We start from the raw sequence: 17,243 nt of genomic DNA, 5'->3' as shown, positions 1-17,243 counted from the left end.
ACTGTATTTATTCAAATCGATTCACAACTATTATAGACAACTTGGGCTGTCTTAGCTGTTTCAAATGGCAATCTAGTACACAGGGGGTGGATGATGGATACGGGCCATTATGTAATAACACTTTTATTTTTGTAGGATACATTCCTAAAAATTGAACTCCCTGAAAGATTGTACAATTCATGTTCTCACCAGCACTATGTGTATTGGATATTACCAATCTTTTGAATTTTTGTCATTCTGATAGCTCTTCCCCCAACTACAAAAGATATAATTGTTATAAATCCCATTTCCCCAGGCATGAGAAGTGAATTGACCATCTTTTCAAATGTTTATCAACCAATATAAGTTCTCTCTTATGAATTGTCCTTTTATGTCTTTTGCTACTTTCCATCAGTGGTTTCTGTTTGTTTGTTTTTGTTTCTATTAAACTTACAGGACTTCTATGGTAAAAGAACACTAACACAGCTGCAATTTATCAATACCTAATAAAAGCATTAACTGTTATTGTTGCCCTTTCAGCTGTTATTATTTTATAACGGGTGTGCCCATTCCATCATGCTTATTGCGAAGATTTTCCTTCAGCCTATTGTCTTTTGAATTGATTGTCTTCTATCATGCAGAAATTAATTTTTACATCTACAGATCTACAGATCATTTTCCTTAATGTTTTTGGGATTCCCATCTTGTGCCCCTACTTAAAGATGATACAACTTCCTATAATTTCTGCTAATTCTCATTATCTTATTTATTTTTACATTTAGGTATTTATAATTTGATCAGAAAATGTAAATAAGATAATATACAGTAGTTATCTAATTGTTTTCTTCTATGTAGACATTTTGCCAAAAGCATTTATTTAATTATCCAACTTTTAATAACAATTATCAATATGATTTTTAAAAATTTCCATTTGTAACTGTTTTGGCTAATAAGATAGTAAAGATGTAAATAAATATGAATATAGATATAGATATAGATATTCATTTTTATATGCATATAAATATAGATAGATATAGATCAATGATTTTGGTCTATTTCCCTTGAGCCCAGAAACTAGCCATCACTAATACCTAGTATTTGGAGATTGAATTTAATGTATTAAACTAGAGAAACTAAATAAACATTGCAAATATCATAGAACAAGAGAAAAAATTACTAGTTTGTAAACATCCATGCTATGTTTAGGTAATTTCTTCCCATTTTTCTTATAGTTTTAATAAGAATGAATGTTGAACTTTATCAGGTGCTTCCTTAGCATTTATTGACATGATAAAAACTATTTTTCTTCTTTAATTTGTTGACATCAAAAATTATGTTGATAGGTGTCTTGATAATGACCCATCCTTACATTACTAAACTAAGTAATTCTAACTAACGAATTAGGTTCTAACTAACTAAACTAAGGCTGTTTTTTTTTTAAGTAAACTTCTAGATTTAATTCGGTTGTATTTTACTTAAAGCTTTGTATAAGTTAAACTTGTACAGAATTTCCTTTTCGTATGCTCTTTTCATTGGAAATGGGTAATGCTTGCTTTGTAAAATGAATTGGGAATCTTACTATCTCTTTCTATGATCTAAGATGGTTTACCATTGGGTTTATCATTCTTTGAAGATTAGATAGAACTCGGCTCTAAAAACAAGCTGGTCCTGACGTTATTTTCAATGGTTGGCATTTAACTGCCCTTTTGAATTCTCTCTTTTTTTTTTTTTTGAGACAGCATCTGCGATCTCAACTCACTGCAACCTCTGCCTCCCGGGTTCAAGTGATTCTCCTGCCTCAGCCTCCCAAGTAGCTGGGACTACAGGCGTGTGCCACCATGCCCAGCTAATGTTTGTATTTTTAGTAGAGACAGGGTTTCACCATGTTGGCCAGGATGGTCTCGATCTCTTGACCTCGTGATCTGCCTGCCCCGGCCTCCCAAAGTGCTGGGATTACAGGCGTGAGCCACCGCACCTGGCCTAACTGCCATTTTGAATTCTTAAATAATTATTGGTCCGTTCAGATTGTTACCTTCTTTGGGAGCTAATCCATTTCTCTAAATCCACCAAACATTTGCACACAGTATTCTTATAGTTCAGTAGCCCTTTCCTTATCTGTAGTTCTATTGCCTTTCTCAATATTAATGTATATTTGGAGGTTTTGTTCTTTTTTATCCTTAATCATGCTTTTCTTCTTAGTTTTTTCAAAGAACCAACTTGTTTTTCACTATATTGAGGCATAATTGATGTACCATAATCTGCATATTTAAAATGGATACTTTGACATGAAAGGAGGCAGACTGGAAAGGAGCCTGGGAGAATTCGAGAAAGCTCTTCATGATTTAGAAAGCTCAGTGCACATGCTTGGTGGCATTATTAAGTGGAAGCTGCTTCTTTAGGGTTTGTTTGGAAGGTCCAGCTGACTCATCTCAATATTTATATAAATGATGGTCAATGTTCTGCCTCTGAGCACATGGATCCTGAGACTGAAAACTTCGAATAAACCCAAGCGCTATTAAGCAGAGTGAGTAAATAGTGAAAGCCATTTGCGCTGAGAGTGTGTGTCTGGAAAGAAAGGCAGAAACTCTCCAGATGTCTTCCAGTAATGTCAAAGTTTTTATCCCAGTGTCACAAAGAAACACCAGTGGCTTACCCAAGATGACCTCCAAAGACCTGAAAGCATTTACTGAAAGAGCTGTGTTTTCATAACATCTGTTTTCGAGAAAAAGTGAAGAGCAGCTTTCTACATGGTCAAAAACCGGTTGAGAAACAAATACAATTGAATACCAATGGGATCGTGAAACCTGGCCTCAGTGCCATTCTAGGACCCACAAGTGGAGGCATTATTAGATGTCTTAGTTTCAAGGAAAGACCCACGTGTATTATCTGGAGACATTCTGATGAACACAGCACCTCAACCTACCAAATTCAAATGTAATTCAGGTTACATGTTACAAGATGATGTCATGATGAGCACCCCAACGGTGAGAGAACATTTACAGTTCTCGGAAGCTCTTCAGCTTCCAACAACTGTGATGAATCGTGAAAGAAATGAATAGATAAATATGGTCATTCAAGAGTTAGGTCTGGATAAAGCAGTAGATTTCAAGGTTAGAATTCAATTTATCTGCAGTGTGTCAGAAGGAAAAAGAAAAAGGACTAGTATAGGAATGGAGCCTATTACTGATCCTCTCATCTTGTTCTTGGATGAGCCCACAACTGGATTGGACTCAAGCACAGCAAATGCTGACCTTTTTGTTGCCGAAAAGGATGTCTAAGCAGGGATGAACAATCATCTTCTCCCCATTCATCAGCCTCGATATTCCATCTTCAAGTTGTTTGATAGCCTCACCTTATTGGCCTCAGGAAGAGGAATGTTCCATGGGCCTGCTTAGGAGGCCTTGGGGTACTTTGCGTCAACTGGTTACCACTATGAGTTCAATAATAACCCTGCAGGCTTCTTCCTGGGTGTCATTAATAGAGATTCACTGCTGTGGTATTAAACAGAGAGGAAGAAGACCGTGAAGCCACGGAGACGATGGAGACTGCTAAGAGAGATAAGCCACTCACAGAAAAATTAGCTGAGTTTTATGTCAACTCCTCCTTCAACAGAGAAACAAAAGCTGAATTAGATCAACTCTCAGAGGGTAAGAAAAAGAAGAAGATCTCAGCTTTCAAGGTCACCTATGCCACCTCCTTCTCTCAGATGTGTTTTCATACATTTATTCAAAAACTTGCTGGGTAAATTCCCGGCCTCCATAGCTCAGGTAATTGTCACAACCATACTCAGGCTGGTTATAGGTGCCGTTTACTTTGGGCTAAAAAATGATTCTACTGAAATCCTGAATAGAGCCAGGGTTCTCTCCTTGACCACCAGCCAGTGTTTCAGCAGCATATCGGTCATAGAGCTCTCTTTGTGCTAGAGAAGCTCTTTATACACAAATATCTTAGTGGATACTACAGAGTGTCATCTTATTTCTTTGGAAAACTGTTATCTAATTTACTACCCAGCAAGATGTTATCAAGTACTATATTTACCTGTATAATGATACCTGCATTATAAAAATAATGCTGTATAATAATCCTAATCTTGTTAGGATTAAATACAAAGGTGGACACCTTCTTCATCATAATGTTTACCCTCATGATGGTGACTTATTTGGCACTGGCCATAGCAGCAGGTCAGTGTGGTTTCCATAGCAATGCTTCTCATGAGCATCTCTTTTGTGTTTATGATGGTTTTTTCAGGTCTGTTAGTAAATCTCGCAACCACTGCATCTTGGCTGTTATGGTTTAAGTACTTCAACATTCTGGTTTTACAGCTTTGCTGCCTAATGAATTTCTGGAACAAAACTTCTGCCCAGGACTCAGTGAAATAGTAAACAATACCTGTGGCTACCCAATGTGTACTGGCAAGGAATATTTGACAAACCATGGCATCAATGTCTTACCCTGGGGCTTGTGGAAGAATCATATAGCCTTGGCTTGTGTGATGGTTATCTTCCTGATTTGCCTACCTAAAATTGTTATTTCTTTTAAAATATTCTTAAATTCCCTTTAATTTACTATGATTTGTCCTCGCATAAAAAATAAGACCATGATTTTTAAAAAATAAAGAAAAAGGAAAAGAATAATTTGATGAGTATTGAGGGGCAGTATAGCCTCCTGTTATACACAGTTTCACTTTCTATGGTTTGTTACCCATGGTCAACCAAGGTCAAAAATATCCCATGAAAAATTCTAGAATCAACAGTTCATAGGTTTTAAATTGCAGCCATTCTGAGTAGCCTGATGAAATCTCGAGCCTTTCTGCTCTGTCCCACCTTGGTTCAGTGAATCCACGCTATACACGCTGCCCACCCCTCAGTCACTTAGTCGCTCTCTCTGTTATCAGATCCACAGATCTCAAGAAGAAGAAGGATGAGTACAGTAAAATCACATATTTTCAGAGAGAGAGACCGCATTTACATAACTTGTATTACAGTATATTGTACATGGTTATAATTGTTCTATTTTATTAGTTATTGTTAATTTCTTACTGTAGCTAATTTACAAATTAAACTTTATCATAGGTATGTATTATATAGGCTGCACATAGTCTGTATAGGGTTTGCTACTATCTGCAGTTTCAGGCATCCACTAAGGGGCTTAAAAAGTATCCCCCACAGATAAGGGAGAAGTATTATATGCATACATCTGTAAAACCATTTCCATAATTGAAATAAATGTATTATTTTGACTTTTTTTGATTTTCTAATACATTAATTTCTGACTTTATATTTAGTAGTATGTACTTACATTTGTGTGATATGTATTTTATTCTTTGTCTAGTTGCTTATGTGAAAACTGGTACATTTATTTTTAACATTTATTTAATCTTTAAAAATAAAATCAATTCTCATTCATGTTCTATAAAGTCACCTCAAACACTGAATTGGTGAATTTGGAATCACTGTTCTTAGAAGGAAATATAGAGTTAGGTTCATGTGAGCCTCAGGGCACAATATTTTTGTCAAATAAGTCGCCTTGTTCTATGTGTGTTTCTATTTAAAGACATCTTTAAAATAGGTATTGTTGATTCGTTGGCATTGAACTCATGGCCAATAGCACTGTCACTTGTGCCTGACACATACTTCCTCCATACTGCACAGTACAGTCTTTGCTCGCTTAGAAATACTAGACAGCACCGCAACATTATGGTTGGGGGCTGTTTTAAACAGTGAAAACACCAACAAAAAACACAAAAGTGTGAAAAATGTAGTACTAGATAGATCATGAAAAGGACACTTACTGTCTGAGAGCTGAAACAAGAAAGCATGCATCGTTGCCTTGCTCAGCCTCAGTGGGGAGTAAACCAGTGGGTGACTCAGTTTCCACTGCTCTGTGCATGTCCACGGATGACTACAGATGGGCTGTGAGTACTGATTCAGGGGTTACATATGAATTTTAGGAAGTAGGCAGGTTTGCAAATACAAAATCCACAAAGAATGAGGATTACTGTAGCTAACTCATTTAGGGTTATGTTACACTTCTGAGCTATAGACAAGGCCATTCTCCTAGGCGGACATTTACAGTAACAAGAATCTGTAACTCCTCACTCACTGCCTCAATTTTGGTTTCCTGGGTCCTGATGCCACGGAAGAGTCCTAATTTCATCACTCACCTCTGTTCAGATCACAGTACAGACAGCCCACCTGTGAGGGTTTTAGACAGCCAATATCCTGGTGACATCATAGAAGACAACCTGGGCCTGAAGAGTTAAGACCTGAGGGCTGAATCCTGGCTTGGTCCATCTTGTACTACAAGCATTTAAGCAGAGGGTGGAGGCTTTGGGTGGGGCAGAATGGAAGAAAATACTGGACTTGGATTTGAATTCTATCTCTGTCTCTAACTTGCTGAATACATTTAGCTAAGTTACTTAATTGCTCTGGGCCTATTTCTTCTCTGCAAAATGTCTGAGCCCACGAGGCTGTCAGAGAGACCAAAGGAAGTAGTGGTGTTGGGAAATACTTGGAAAGCCATAAAGATCTGTGTAAACGCAAGATGGAAAGTCATTGTTGTCATGATGTTAATTAATGCAGTCGCAGCATGCCACTCTCTGACCTGATCCCCACAGTGTGGGTCCACCTCACTCAGGCCCTGTCATTTCAGAACCTAAAGAGAAGCAAGCCTGGGCCAGCCAACTCAGGATAAGAGGAAGAGACTGAGGCTTAGAGAGGAGGAGAAACGGCTGTGGGAAGCTCCAGTCCACAGCCAGAACTGATTGACCCAATTCAACTCGGAGAGGCCTAAGGCCCTAGTTAGAGCAAGGCGGAGGCCCTAGGACCACCATGAGACCTCATAAAGCTTTGGCCACCCCAAGCCCGTAAACCTGTTTCCTTTGCCTCCCAGCACCATGAGTGCCGAGGAGGATGCCAGGTGGCTCCGGTGGGTGACTCAGCAGTTTAAGACCATTGCGGGAGAAGATGGGGAGATCAGCTTGCAAGAATTCAAATCAGCTCTGCATGTGAAAGAGGCAAGTGTTGGACCAAGGTGGAAGCCCTGCATTTATTGTTATGTGCTCTGGTTCTCAGGGCATAGTCCTTACAAGGAGGGAAAGGGAGCTCCCTGGGGTTCCTGAGGTCTCCACCTTGTAGCAGGGCTGGCGGGATGTTTCTGGCACCCTCCCATTCCTCTTAGAAGTCATAGCCTCCTGGGTCTTCGAAACAACACATGAAGTTGGAAGTCAGTAGCTTGTCAAATCTTAAGCATTATGATTAACCTCACAATTTCCACTAGGCTCATGGGCAGAGCGGATGCTCTGACTTAAGCTTCCTCTCAAGATAAGCTTGTCAATGGTCTATACCCATTAAAGCCCTGTCTGCCGTGGCACACTGTTCCCAGTCCTCCAGGCTCCACAGCTACCCTGCCCACTCCACACAGCCTGCATGCCCTGACACACAGGAGACATCAGCAGAGAAGAGAGGACTGAGCCTAAAACGCCAGCCTCTCCCAGCTGTCCTCGGGACTAGCATTGAATAGTGGCCTGTTCCTTGACAGGGACTAGCCGATGAGCATCTGAATGCCCTGCTTGAATCAGAAGGACCCTCCCCTGCTGGTCCTGGGGATACTACTCAGAACTCTAACGCCACGCCTCCTCCCACAGCAAATATGAAAAAGGAAAAAATCCCATTCTGCCTAATGAGATAATCTCATCCAAATGGGAGGGTGTAAAACATCTTAAGACAAAGAGCATTCAGGATGGTAGAGACTGATAAAAGTACTACCCAGGGATTCTGCGATGAAGAAGAAAGCCAAGGCAAGGTTGTCAGTCCACAGCAGCCTTCGGCCTATACCTCATACTTGTGAGTCCCTCATGGTTTTATTAAGTCAGACACTAGAGCTCCACAGCGTCCTCCCCCTGCCTTCAGGGGAGCATCCCAGGACACAGCATCTTTGGGACACCCATCCAAGCCTGTCTTCTTAATTTCTGTGCTCCCAGGGTCTAACACCAGGCCTGGCAGGCAGAGGCTACACAGCACAAGACTACTCAGTGAATGAATAAGGGAACTGGTGATTCAGAACAAGCTTTGGCTGGGCGTGGTAGCTCATGCCTGTAATCCCAGCACTTTGGGAGGCCGAGGTGGGTGGATCACAAGGTCAGGAGATCGAGACCATCCTGGCTAACACGGTGAAACCCCGTCTCTACTAAAAAATACAAAAAATTAGGCAGGCGTGGTGGCGGGCGCCTGTAGTCCCAGCTACTTGGGAGGCTGAGGCAGGAGAATGGCGTGAACCCAGGAGGCGGAGCTTGCAGTGAGCCAAGATCGCGCCACTGCGCTCCAGCCTGGGTGACAGAGCGAGACTCTGTCTCAAAAAAAAAAAAAAAAAAAAAAAAAAAGAACAAGCCTTAGTATAAAATGTAGGCAGCCTTAAGAACAAGCAAAAGAAGGGACTCAGATCTTCTAGTGAAATCTGTCAGTCCTTCCCGGATTCATTCATCCCTTGCACTCACCCCAAGTGAGGTGAGACAGGGCTGGAAGGAGCCCGCAGGAGGACCCTCTGTCTGACCCTTTCCCATGTTGGTTAAGGGGCCACCCAGAGGCTGAGATTTAAAGGCTGGTGGGAGTGATTGTATGTAGGGGGCAAAGAGTCCACACAAATTACAAAGCCCAGTGCCTGAAGGGAGCCTGAAGCCCAAGTCAAGCCCATCCTTACTGCAGGGATCGGAACAGGTCTTCCACTAGAGCGGATCACGATGGGTGTTCAGGCATCTGAGTCCTGCCTGAATACCACCACCCCATGGTGCAGCCCCCCACCACCACCCCAGACACAGGGAGATAGTGAACGAATTCAAAGCCCAGGCCCTGCGGCCACAGTTGTGCTGTCTTCCACCCTTCTCGCCCACAGTCCTTCTTTGCAGAGCGATTCTTTGCCCTATTTGACTCCGATAGAAGTGGCACCATCACCCTCCAGGAGCTGCAGGAGGCACTGGCCCTGCTCATCCACGGCAGCCCCATGGACAAACTCAAATTCCTCTTCCAGGTGTATGACATCGATGGTAAGGGCTCTTCCTGGGTGTGGGCTGCGGTGGGGAGAGCAGTGGGGGCCTCAGTGAGAACTGGCCATTTCACCTTGGCAGGCCTGGAGGTGCCATCCCGGCCTCCTGAGCCCAGCCTGGGACTGGTTTCTCCAGGTGAGGCTGACACTTCATTCCCTCTCTTCTCTCCCCCAGTCCCCAGTCTCTCTGTCTGATCCCTGCCTCCCTTTCTGGGGCAGTGGGGAGAAAAGGGGGGCTCTGGCACAGGAGACAAATGCCTTCTATTCAACTTACCAGAGGCCAGAACCTTCTTTTGTTCTTTTCTATGTTTGAAAAAAAAAAAAATCTGTTGTTTTTTCCTTTTCATCGCAGTATAAGCTCACTATGAACATTGGAGACAATACAGAGTGGTATAAGAAAGAACACAAAAATCACCCCTAACATTTTGCTATATTGCCTTCTAACTGGTTGCACATACACACCCCACACACCTTTTTTTTTTTAACAAAATGGGATTATACTATACATACTGCTTTTTTTCACTTACAAAAATGAACATTTTGAAATGTAAAAATATATTGCTTTACAGTATCATTTTTTATCGTGGTAAAATATACATAATGTAAAATTTACCATCTTAACCATTTTTAAGTGTACAGGTCAGTGGCATTAAATACATTCACATTCCTGTACAACCATCACCACCCTCCATCTCCATAACCTTTTCATCCTTCCATTGAAACTCTGTGCCCACTGAGTACTGATTCCCCATTCCTCCTCCTCTAGTCCCTGGCAACCACCATTCTATTCATACATTCTGTCTCCAAGAATCTGACTTCTCTAGGCACCTCATCTAAGTGGGATTATACAATATTTGTCATTTTGTATCTGGCTTATGTCACTTAGTATAGTATCTTCAAGCTTCATCCATGTCATAGCATGTGACATAATTTTATTCCTTTTTAAGGCTGAATAAGATTCCATTGTAGGTATATGCCATATTTTGTTTATCCATTCACTAATTAGTGGACATTTGGGCTGTTTCTACCTGTTAACTATCGTGATTAATGCTGCTATGAACATTGGTGCACAAATATCTCTTTGAGTCCCTGCTTTCAATTCTTCAAGGGGAATTGCTTGATGACATGGTAATTCTATTTTTAAGTTTTTAAGGAACTGCCTTACTGTTTTCCACAATGGCTGCATTATTTTACATTCCTACCAGTAATGTACAGGTGGTCCAAGTTCTCCACATTCTTGCTAACACTTATTTTCTGCATTTTTTTTTTTTTTTTTTTTCTGAGATGGAGTCTCGCTCTGTCGCCCAGGCTGGAGAGCAATGGCATGATTTCAGCTCATTGCAGCTTCCACCTCCCAGGTTCAAGTGATTCTCCAGCCTCAGTCTCCTGAGTAGCTGGGACTACAGGTGCCTGCCACCATGCCCACTAATTTTTGTATTTTTTGTAGAAATAGGGTTTCACCATGTTGGCCAGGCTGGTCTCGATCTCCTGGCCTCAAGTGATCCACCCGCCTTGGCCTCCCAAAGTGCTGAGATTACAGGCATGAGCCACTGTGCTTGGCCTTCTATTCTGCTTTTTGATAATAGCCATCCTAATGGGTGTGAAGTGGTAACTCACTGTACTTATAGTGTCATTTTTAGTGGCTGCATTATACTCCACCATATGTATAATGCATCATCGTGTAGTATTTAAGACTCTAAGTACAAGCTACCTAAGTTCAAATCTCAGTTCCATCACTTATTATATGATCTTAGACAAGTGGCTTAACTTCTCTGTGCCTCAATTTATTTATCAAATAGGAATTATGATAATAATATTTCATACTCATGGGGTTGAGAGGAAGGTTAAATTAGTTAACTTATGCACAACGGGGAGCCATCAAAGAGTGCTGAGCAAGGGATTCACAGGGATGGACCTGCCTTCTGAAAAGCTTTTCTTCAGCAATGTTCACTTTGCTGCCCTGATGCAGGAGGGCAGGAAACAGGTAGCTGGCTTCTGTTTCACCCAGGGATGGGATATTCTTAGAGTCAGTAGAATGAAAGGTTAGAGGGAGAAGGAAGGAGAATGTGTACTTGAGAATTATTGTGAAGGAGGACCCTGGATTTGAAATTGGCCAACAGAGAGATTCAAGCAGATAGAAGAGGCCATGAAGGGGCCAGGGGGAGACTGGTCCTCTGGATGAGTCCAGAAACCTGCTGCCATCGTGGCTCTTCACTAGGAAGGCAGAACAGGAGGTGTGACTGGAGAGTGGTATCATATACTCTAATAGATTTTGCATCGTAATGTGATTACGGACTTTGGCTTGGGTCGAAGTCACAACACTAATGAGAATTTCCATGTATATGCAATTTCCGTCTTCCAGATACTGCATTAGGTGTTTTACCATCATCTAGTTTGCTTGAACCAGTTCTGAGAGGGAGAAATGATTGCTCTCATTTTAGAGATGAGCAAAGTGAGGTCCACTACCGCAGAGGACTTAGAGTCCACTATTGCACAGTTAAGGAGGGGCAGGGAGCAGGATGCCACACTGGGTGTGTCCACATCCAAAGCAGGCCAAGAGATCATTAATCACGGGCTCTGCTGCTCAGGAAGAATAAAATAAAAATGGCATCTCTGTTGGTAGATTTGGCTTGCTTATCCCATCACTTTCAACCGCCCATGTTTACATAAGGCCACACCGCTGGACTAGAATGCCTAGCTGTGGCCCCTCTCAAGACAACATGATAAACAGAGCATTTGCTCCAAGCTGAACAAGGCACACTCCCTCAGCACTAACCCACATAACAGTGTGCCTTTGGATAATTGAGGCTGTGGGCACACAACCCCTTATAGATTAAGTAAGCAGGTGTATTTTCTGGGCAGATGGTCTTGGAAGTTGAGTAGTACTTCGGAAGCTACAGATTCTGGAGACAGGCATCCACTGAAGCCAAAGATTCTCCACCCGTGGGGAGGCGTCCATTGCTCTTGAGCTAGGCAGTCGGGAACCATGGAAGGTTTCTGAGCTGAAGGTGGCATTTGGTCCTTCAGTTGCATGGTCTGTACCCTCAAGGAGAGCTGATGGGCAGAAAGCTGGAGGTGGGTAAACAGAAGAGGCCCACCACTTCTTGCAGTGTGTGCATGGCAGGGGGCGTCTGCAGGTACAGAGTCGGGTGCTGGGGCAGGCTCCCACGCGGCTTCATCCCCACTCGGGACAGGCAGTGGCTCCATTGACCCGGATGAGCTGCGTACTGTGCTGCAGTCGTGCCTGCGCGAGAGCGCCATCTCGCTGCCCGACGAGAAGCTGGACCAGCTGACGCTGGCGCTCTTCGAATCGGCCGACACGGACGGCAATGGGGCCATCACCTTCGAGGAGCTCCGGGACGAGCTGCAGCGCTTCCCCGGAGTCATGGAGAACCTGACCATCAGGTACGGCCGAGTCTCGGGGATTGGCACTGTCCGCAGCAGCGTTAGACTCCTGGTCGGAAGTGTGGCAGGAACTCACCGCGGTTCCGCCCCGCCCCGCCCCTGCACTCCCTAGTTTAACCCACTCTTGAGTGTCCTGCAGGGCAGCTATCTTCATTGCTTCCACTTCCTGTAGTGTCTGCAGAATCAACTCACGGTATGAGGCACCTACTGTGTGCTGACCACTTATGCATATACCAGTGCATTTTATAGCAATACTCATTTTAAAAAGGAAGTTACTTCGCCTGAAGTAAGTTGCCTAGGATCACACAAATAATTAACAAAGGTAGTTATTTATGCAACAAATGTTTAAGCAACTTCTATGCCCCCGGCACTGTTCTGAATAACGCAGTGAATGAGGTCTGCACCCTGCTGGGACTCCGTTCCAGGTGGAGAGACAGGTCATTCACACCAATAAACAAACACATAAACTAGAGAAGCACGAAATTAATAAGTGCTGTGGAGAAAATAAGAGTGTAACAACAAGACCCGTCTGTCCGAATCCAGGCTCTGAATAGAGCCGGTTTTGTAGTTCATTCTTCCTGTGTATTAACTTCTTTTTTTTTTTTTTTTTTTTTCCCTGAGACTGAGTCTCACTCTGTTGCCCAGGCTGGAGTGCAGTGGCATGATCTCAGCTCACTGCAACCTCCGCCTCCCGGGTTCAAGCGATTCTCCTGCCTCAGCCTCCCGAGTAGCTGGGATTACAGGCGCCAGCCACCACGCCTGGCTAGTTTTTATGTTTTTAGTAGAGACGGGGTTTCGCCATGTTGGCCAGGCTGGTCTCGAACTCCTGACCTCAGGTGATCCGCCCGCCTTGGGTTCCCAAAGTGTTGGGATTACAGACGTGAGCCCCCGCACTGGGCACCTGCGTGTTAACTTTCTTGGGGCTTACTTACCAAAACATATCTCAGATTCTTCCATCCTTTTCGATTGCCTCTTTTAAAATTGGAAAGTAAAGAGAAGTAATAAAAATAGCCACGGTTGTGGCATTAGGCAGACCGGAGTCCCCTGTCAACTCCACGGAGCTGTGCGACTGTGACCAAGCCACTTGACCTCTCTGATTCCTGGTGTGAAGAAAGCCGGCCTGCTTGCCAGACTTGGTCGGCCACAGCTGGAGGGGGTCTTTAAGTTTAGATATGGGTGGTCCCCACCCCACCGCTCCCCTCTGAGCGGAGCCCGCCTCTCTCTCGCAGCGCTGCCAGCTGGCTGATGGCCCCTGCCCCCCGCCCACGCCCGCACCAGCCGCGCCAGCTGACCCGCGCCTACTGGCACAACCACCGCAGTCAGCTGTTCTGCCTGGCCGCCTATGCAGGCCTCCACGTGCTGCTCTTCGCGCTGGCGGCCGGCGCGCACCGTCACCTCGGCGCCAGCGTCATGGTGGCCAAGGGCTGCGGCCAGTGCCTCAACTTCGACTGCAGCTTCATCGCGGTAGGCTCTGCCAGCATACAGTGCTCTGAAAATGTTAGGAGCTGAAGTGGGCTCCTCCTAGACAGAGCGACCCACAGAGGACACCTGAAATGTCAGGGCATGGTGACACCTTAGAAATCAGCTGGGCAAACGCCCAGAGGTGGAGGATGCCGCCCAGAGAGGGACAGTACCTTGTCCACAGTCACACAGTTGGTAAATAATAACATAGGTGGCAATTTTGTGCAGTATGTACCAGGCACGGTGCTGAGCAGGCTCCATTTGATCTTCACAACTCCCCTATGGTAGACCCCAGTGCAGGTCTGCCTTCAAGAAGAAATCCTGTAAGAAGCCTTGAATACCAGACCATGGAGTTGGAATGTGGTTCTCTGGCTCCTGGATGAGGTCTCTAAGAGGTGTTTTTGTTTGTTTGTTTGTTTGTTTGTTTGTTTGCTTGTTTGTTTGTTTTGAGATGGAGCTTCGCTTTTGTCTCCCAGCTGCAATGGCACAATCTCAGCTCGCTGCAACCTCTGCCTCCCAGGTTCAAGTGATTCTCCTGCCTCAGCCTCCCCAGTAGCTGGGATTACAGGTGACCGCCGCTGCGCCCGGCTTATTTTTATATTTTTAGTAGAGATGGGGTTTCACCATTTTGGCCAGGCTGGTCTCGAACTCCTGACCTCAGGTGATCCGCCCTCCTCGGCCTCCCAAACTGCTGAGATTACAAGCATGAGCCACCACACCTGACCTCTAAGAGTTTTTGATCACACAACTCCTACCATTAAAACAAAACATATGCTTATATGCATGCCCTATTATCATTAGCTAATAGACTAATGGCACAACGTAACTACAGGGGAAGATTCATCACTGATGAGCAGGGATGCCCATCTCTAGCTCAGATACGCTTCTGGATATCAGCTTTTCGTTAAAGTGGGTTTTATAGGTTTTATTTTAAATTTATTTTTATTATTTTTAATTGATGATTTTAATTTTTGTGGGCACATAGTAGGTGTAGATATTTATGGGGTACATGGGATGTTTTGATACGTGGGATGTTTTGATACATACGATGTGTAATAATCACATCTTGCAAAATGGGGTACCCATCCCTAGAGTGGGTTTTGTGTTAACAGCTCAACGAGCTGACAAAGACTTCATTCCAGGAGTGGGAGACGTGTGATTTATTTTCTTGGTCATTTGCTCTTGCATTACTAGCACAACTGTTAATCTGTGGTTTCTCTGCTGGGAAACTTTTAAAGCTACTTGTCCTTCCTGTGAGGGGTAGTTAGCTTAGTTTTGGTAAAGTCAAATACTGTGCCCTACAAGTCCACATCCTTGGCAAACATAAATATACTGAAAGCAAATGAGTAATGAGAGAACCCTGGTCAACCACTCCACATTTGGGAAAGTCTGGTCCTCCTGCAAGGCACCTTGAGAACTAACACGGCACGTGCCCATCTGACATATGGACTGAATGAGGACACCAAGTCAACAGATATATTTTATTTATTTGAGACAAGGTCTCCCTCTCTCACCCAGGCTGGAGTGCAGTAGAGTGGTCATAGGTTGCTGTAACCTCAAACGCCTGGGCTCAAGCAATCCTCCTGCCTCAGCCCCCTAAGTAGCTAGGATTACAGGTGCGTGCCACTGTACCCAGCTAATTAAACAATTTTTTTTTCTATAGAGACAGGGGTCTCACTGTGTTGCCCAGGCTGGTCTCAAACTCCTAGGCTCCAGTGATCCTACTGTCTCAGCCTTCCAAAGTGCTGGGATTAGTGGAGTGAGCCACTGTGCCTGGCCCATGTATTAAATATTAGTGAAAGTATAGATGTTTCTCATGTGTTTAGATAAAAATTAATACAAATAGACATTCTGTAACTTTCTCTTCCCACCGCAATTCTGGAGACCCTCCTCTAGCGGTCCCAGGTGTGAATCCAGGGAAGCAGCAAGGCATGGGGGCAGGGGAGTTTGGTGAGTGTCCTGTTCAGAAAGCACAGCTAGCTCAGGAGGATGCAGGGAGGTGGCTGGGAAAAGAGGACAAGACAGACAGAGAGTGAGGCAGGACTCTCTCCCACTCTGCCTGGCCAGGTGCTGATGCTCAGACGCTGCCTCACCTGGCTGCGGGCCACGTGGCTGGCTCAAGTCCTACCACTGGACCAGAACATCCAGTTCCACCAGCTTATGGGCTACGTGGTGGTGGGGCTGTCCCTCATGCACACTGTGGCCCACATTGTGAACTTTGGTGAGTGATCTGGGGCAGAGTTGGGTTAGGGAGAAGCTTGAGCAGCTTCAAGCCCAGGATGCAGGACCCAGCCCCTATGTGTACTACCTGCCCAAAGGGCAGAGAAGGGGTGCCTTGGATAAGCCAATGCTCTGGTCAAAAGTTTCTGCCTGTGCTAGTATCTGATGGTGCAGGGTGGGGATTCCAAAGGGAAGATGGAGTGGGAAGAGCTGGTCTTGCGGTCACTTAACCTTTCCGAGCTTGTTTTCAGTGCTCCAGGCTCAGGCGGAGGCCAGCCCTTTCCAGTTCTGGGAGCTGCTGCTCACCACGCGGCCTGGCATTGGCTGGGTACACGGTTCGGCCTCCCCAACGGGTGTCGCTCTGCTGCTGCTCCTCCTCCTCATGTTCATCTGCTCCAGTTCCTGCATCCGCAGAAGTGGCCACTTTGAGGTGCCGCAGTCCCTGCCCTTTTGCTTCCCCCAAGGCCAGGGTTCTACTTTCATTTCTTTCCGTGTCCCTTCTGATTTACTCCAGAGCCCAGGAAGGTCCCAAGCTGGTCTGCCTATTACTTGCATGTGATTTGGGACCTGCCGCTGGATTCTGCCATTGGACTGTGGTTTATGTCTGCCAAGTGTAGATGTTTTGCTGTGGAAGAGTCTGCCTTTTTGCTGGCTTATCCCTTTAGCCTATTTAGATTAAGTGGGCTTAAAACAGCACAGGGAGGGGATGGACAATAGGCTCAGCAAGTTTTGAATCCCTACTCCACTGCTTACTGGTCACTCAACCTTTCCAAGCCTCGGTTCTCTCATCTGTAAAATGGAGGTGTAATTCTCTATGTTATTTTAGGAATTATAGGCGATAATACATGTAAAACCACTAACTACATACCTAGCACATAGGTGCTCTGAAAATGTTAGTTCCATCTTCCCTTCTGTCTCTCCAGCGTCCTCAAGATGCAGAAAGTCACAGAGGACTTGGTTTGGAGAGCTTGACTGTCTCCTGGCCTGCCCACATCAGAAATAGGCATATACTGAGCACCTACCTACTCTGGGCCAGCAACAAGCCTTTGAAGTAGGAATCAGAATCCTCATTTGACCAATGAGGAATTTGACACTCAGAAAAGTAACGAAATTGCCCAAGATCCCAAAGCTTTAGCGGG

General features: G+C 44.6%; 1 protein-coding gene and 1 pseudogene across 1 annotated transcript in view; both read left to right on the top strand.

Moving 5' to 3' along the window:
- The window catches only part of NOX5 (NADPH oxidase 5), a 49,118-nt gene that overhangs the window by 5,878 nt on the left and 25,997 nt on the right, over nt 1-17,243 (top strand). Inside the window, exons 2-7 of the mRNA XM_021940667.2 lie at nt 6,871-6,994; nt 8,869-9,019; nt 12,129-12,423; nt 13,653-13,887; nt 15,952-16,105; nt 16,356-16,534. Coding sequence (XP_021796359.1) covers nt 6,871-6,994; nt 8,869-9,019; nt 12,129-12,423; nt 13,653-13,887; nt 15,952-16,105; nt 16,356-16,534 — 1,138 coding nt within the window. The remainder of the gene's footprint in view (nt 1-6,870; nt 6,995-8,868; nt 9,020-12,128; nt 12,424-13,652; nt 13,888-15,951; nt 16,106-16,355; nt 16,535-17,243) is intronic.
- LOC101024333 lies at nt 1,872-6,871 on the top strand (annotated as a pseudogene).

Source organism: Papio anubis, chromosome 7 (genome assembly GCF_008728515.1).
Source record: "Papio anubis isolate 15944 chromosome 7, Panubis1.0, whole genome shotgun sequence".
NCBI lineage: Eukaryota > Metazoa > Chordata > Mammalia > Primates > Cercopithecidae > Papio > Papio anubis.
This window is presented reverse-complemented; position numbering and strand designations above follow the sequence as displayed.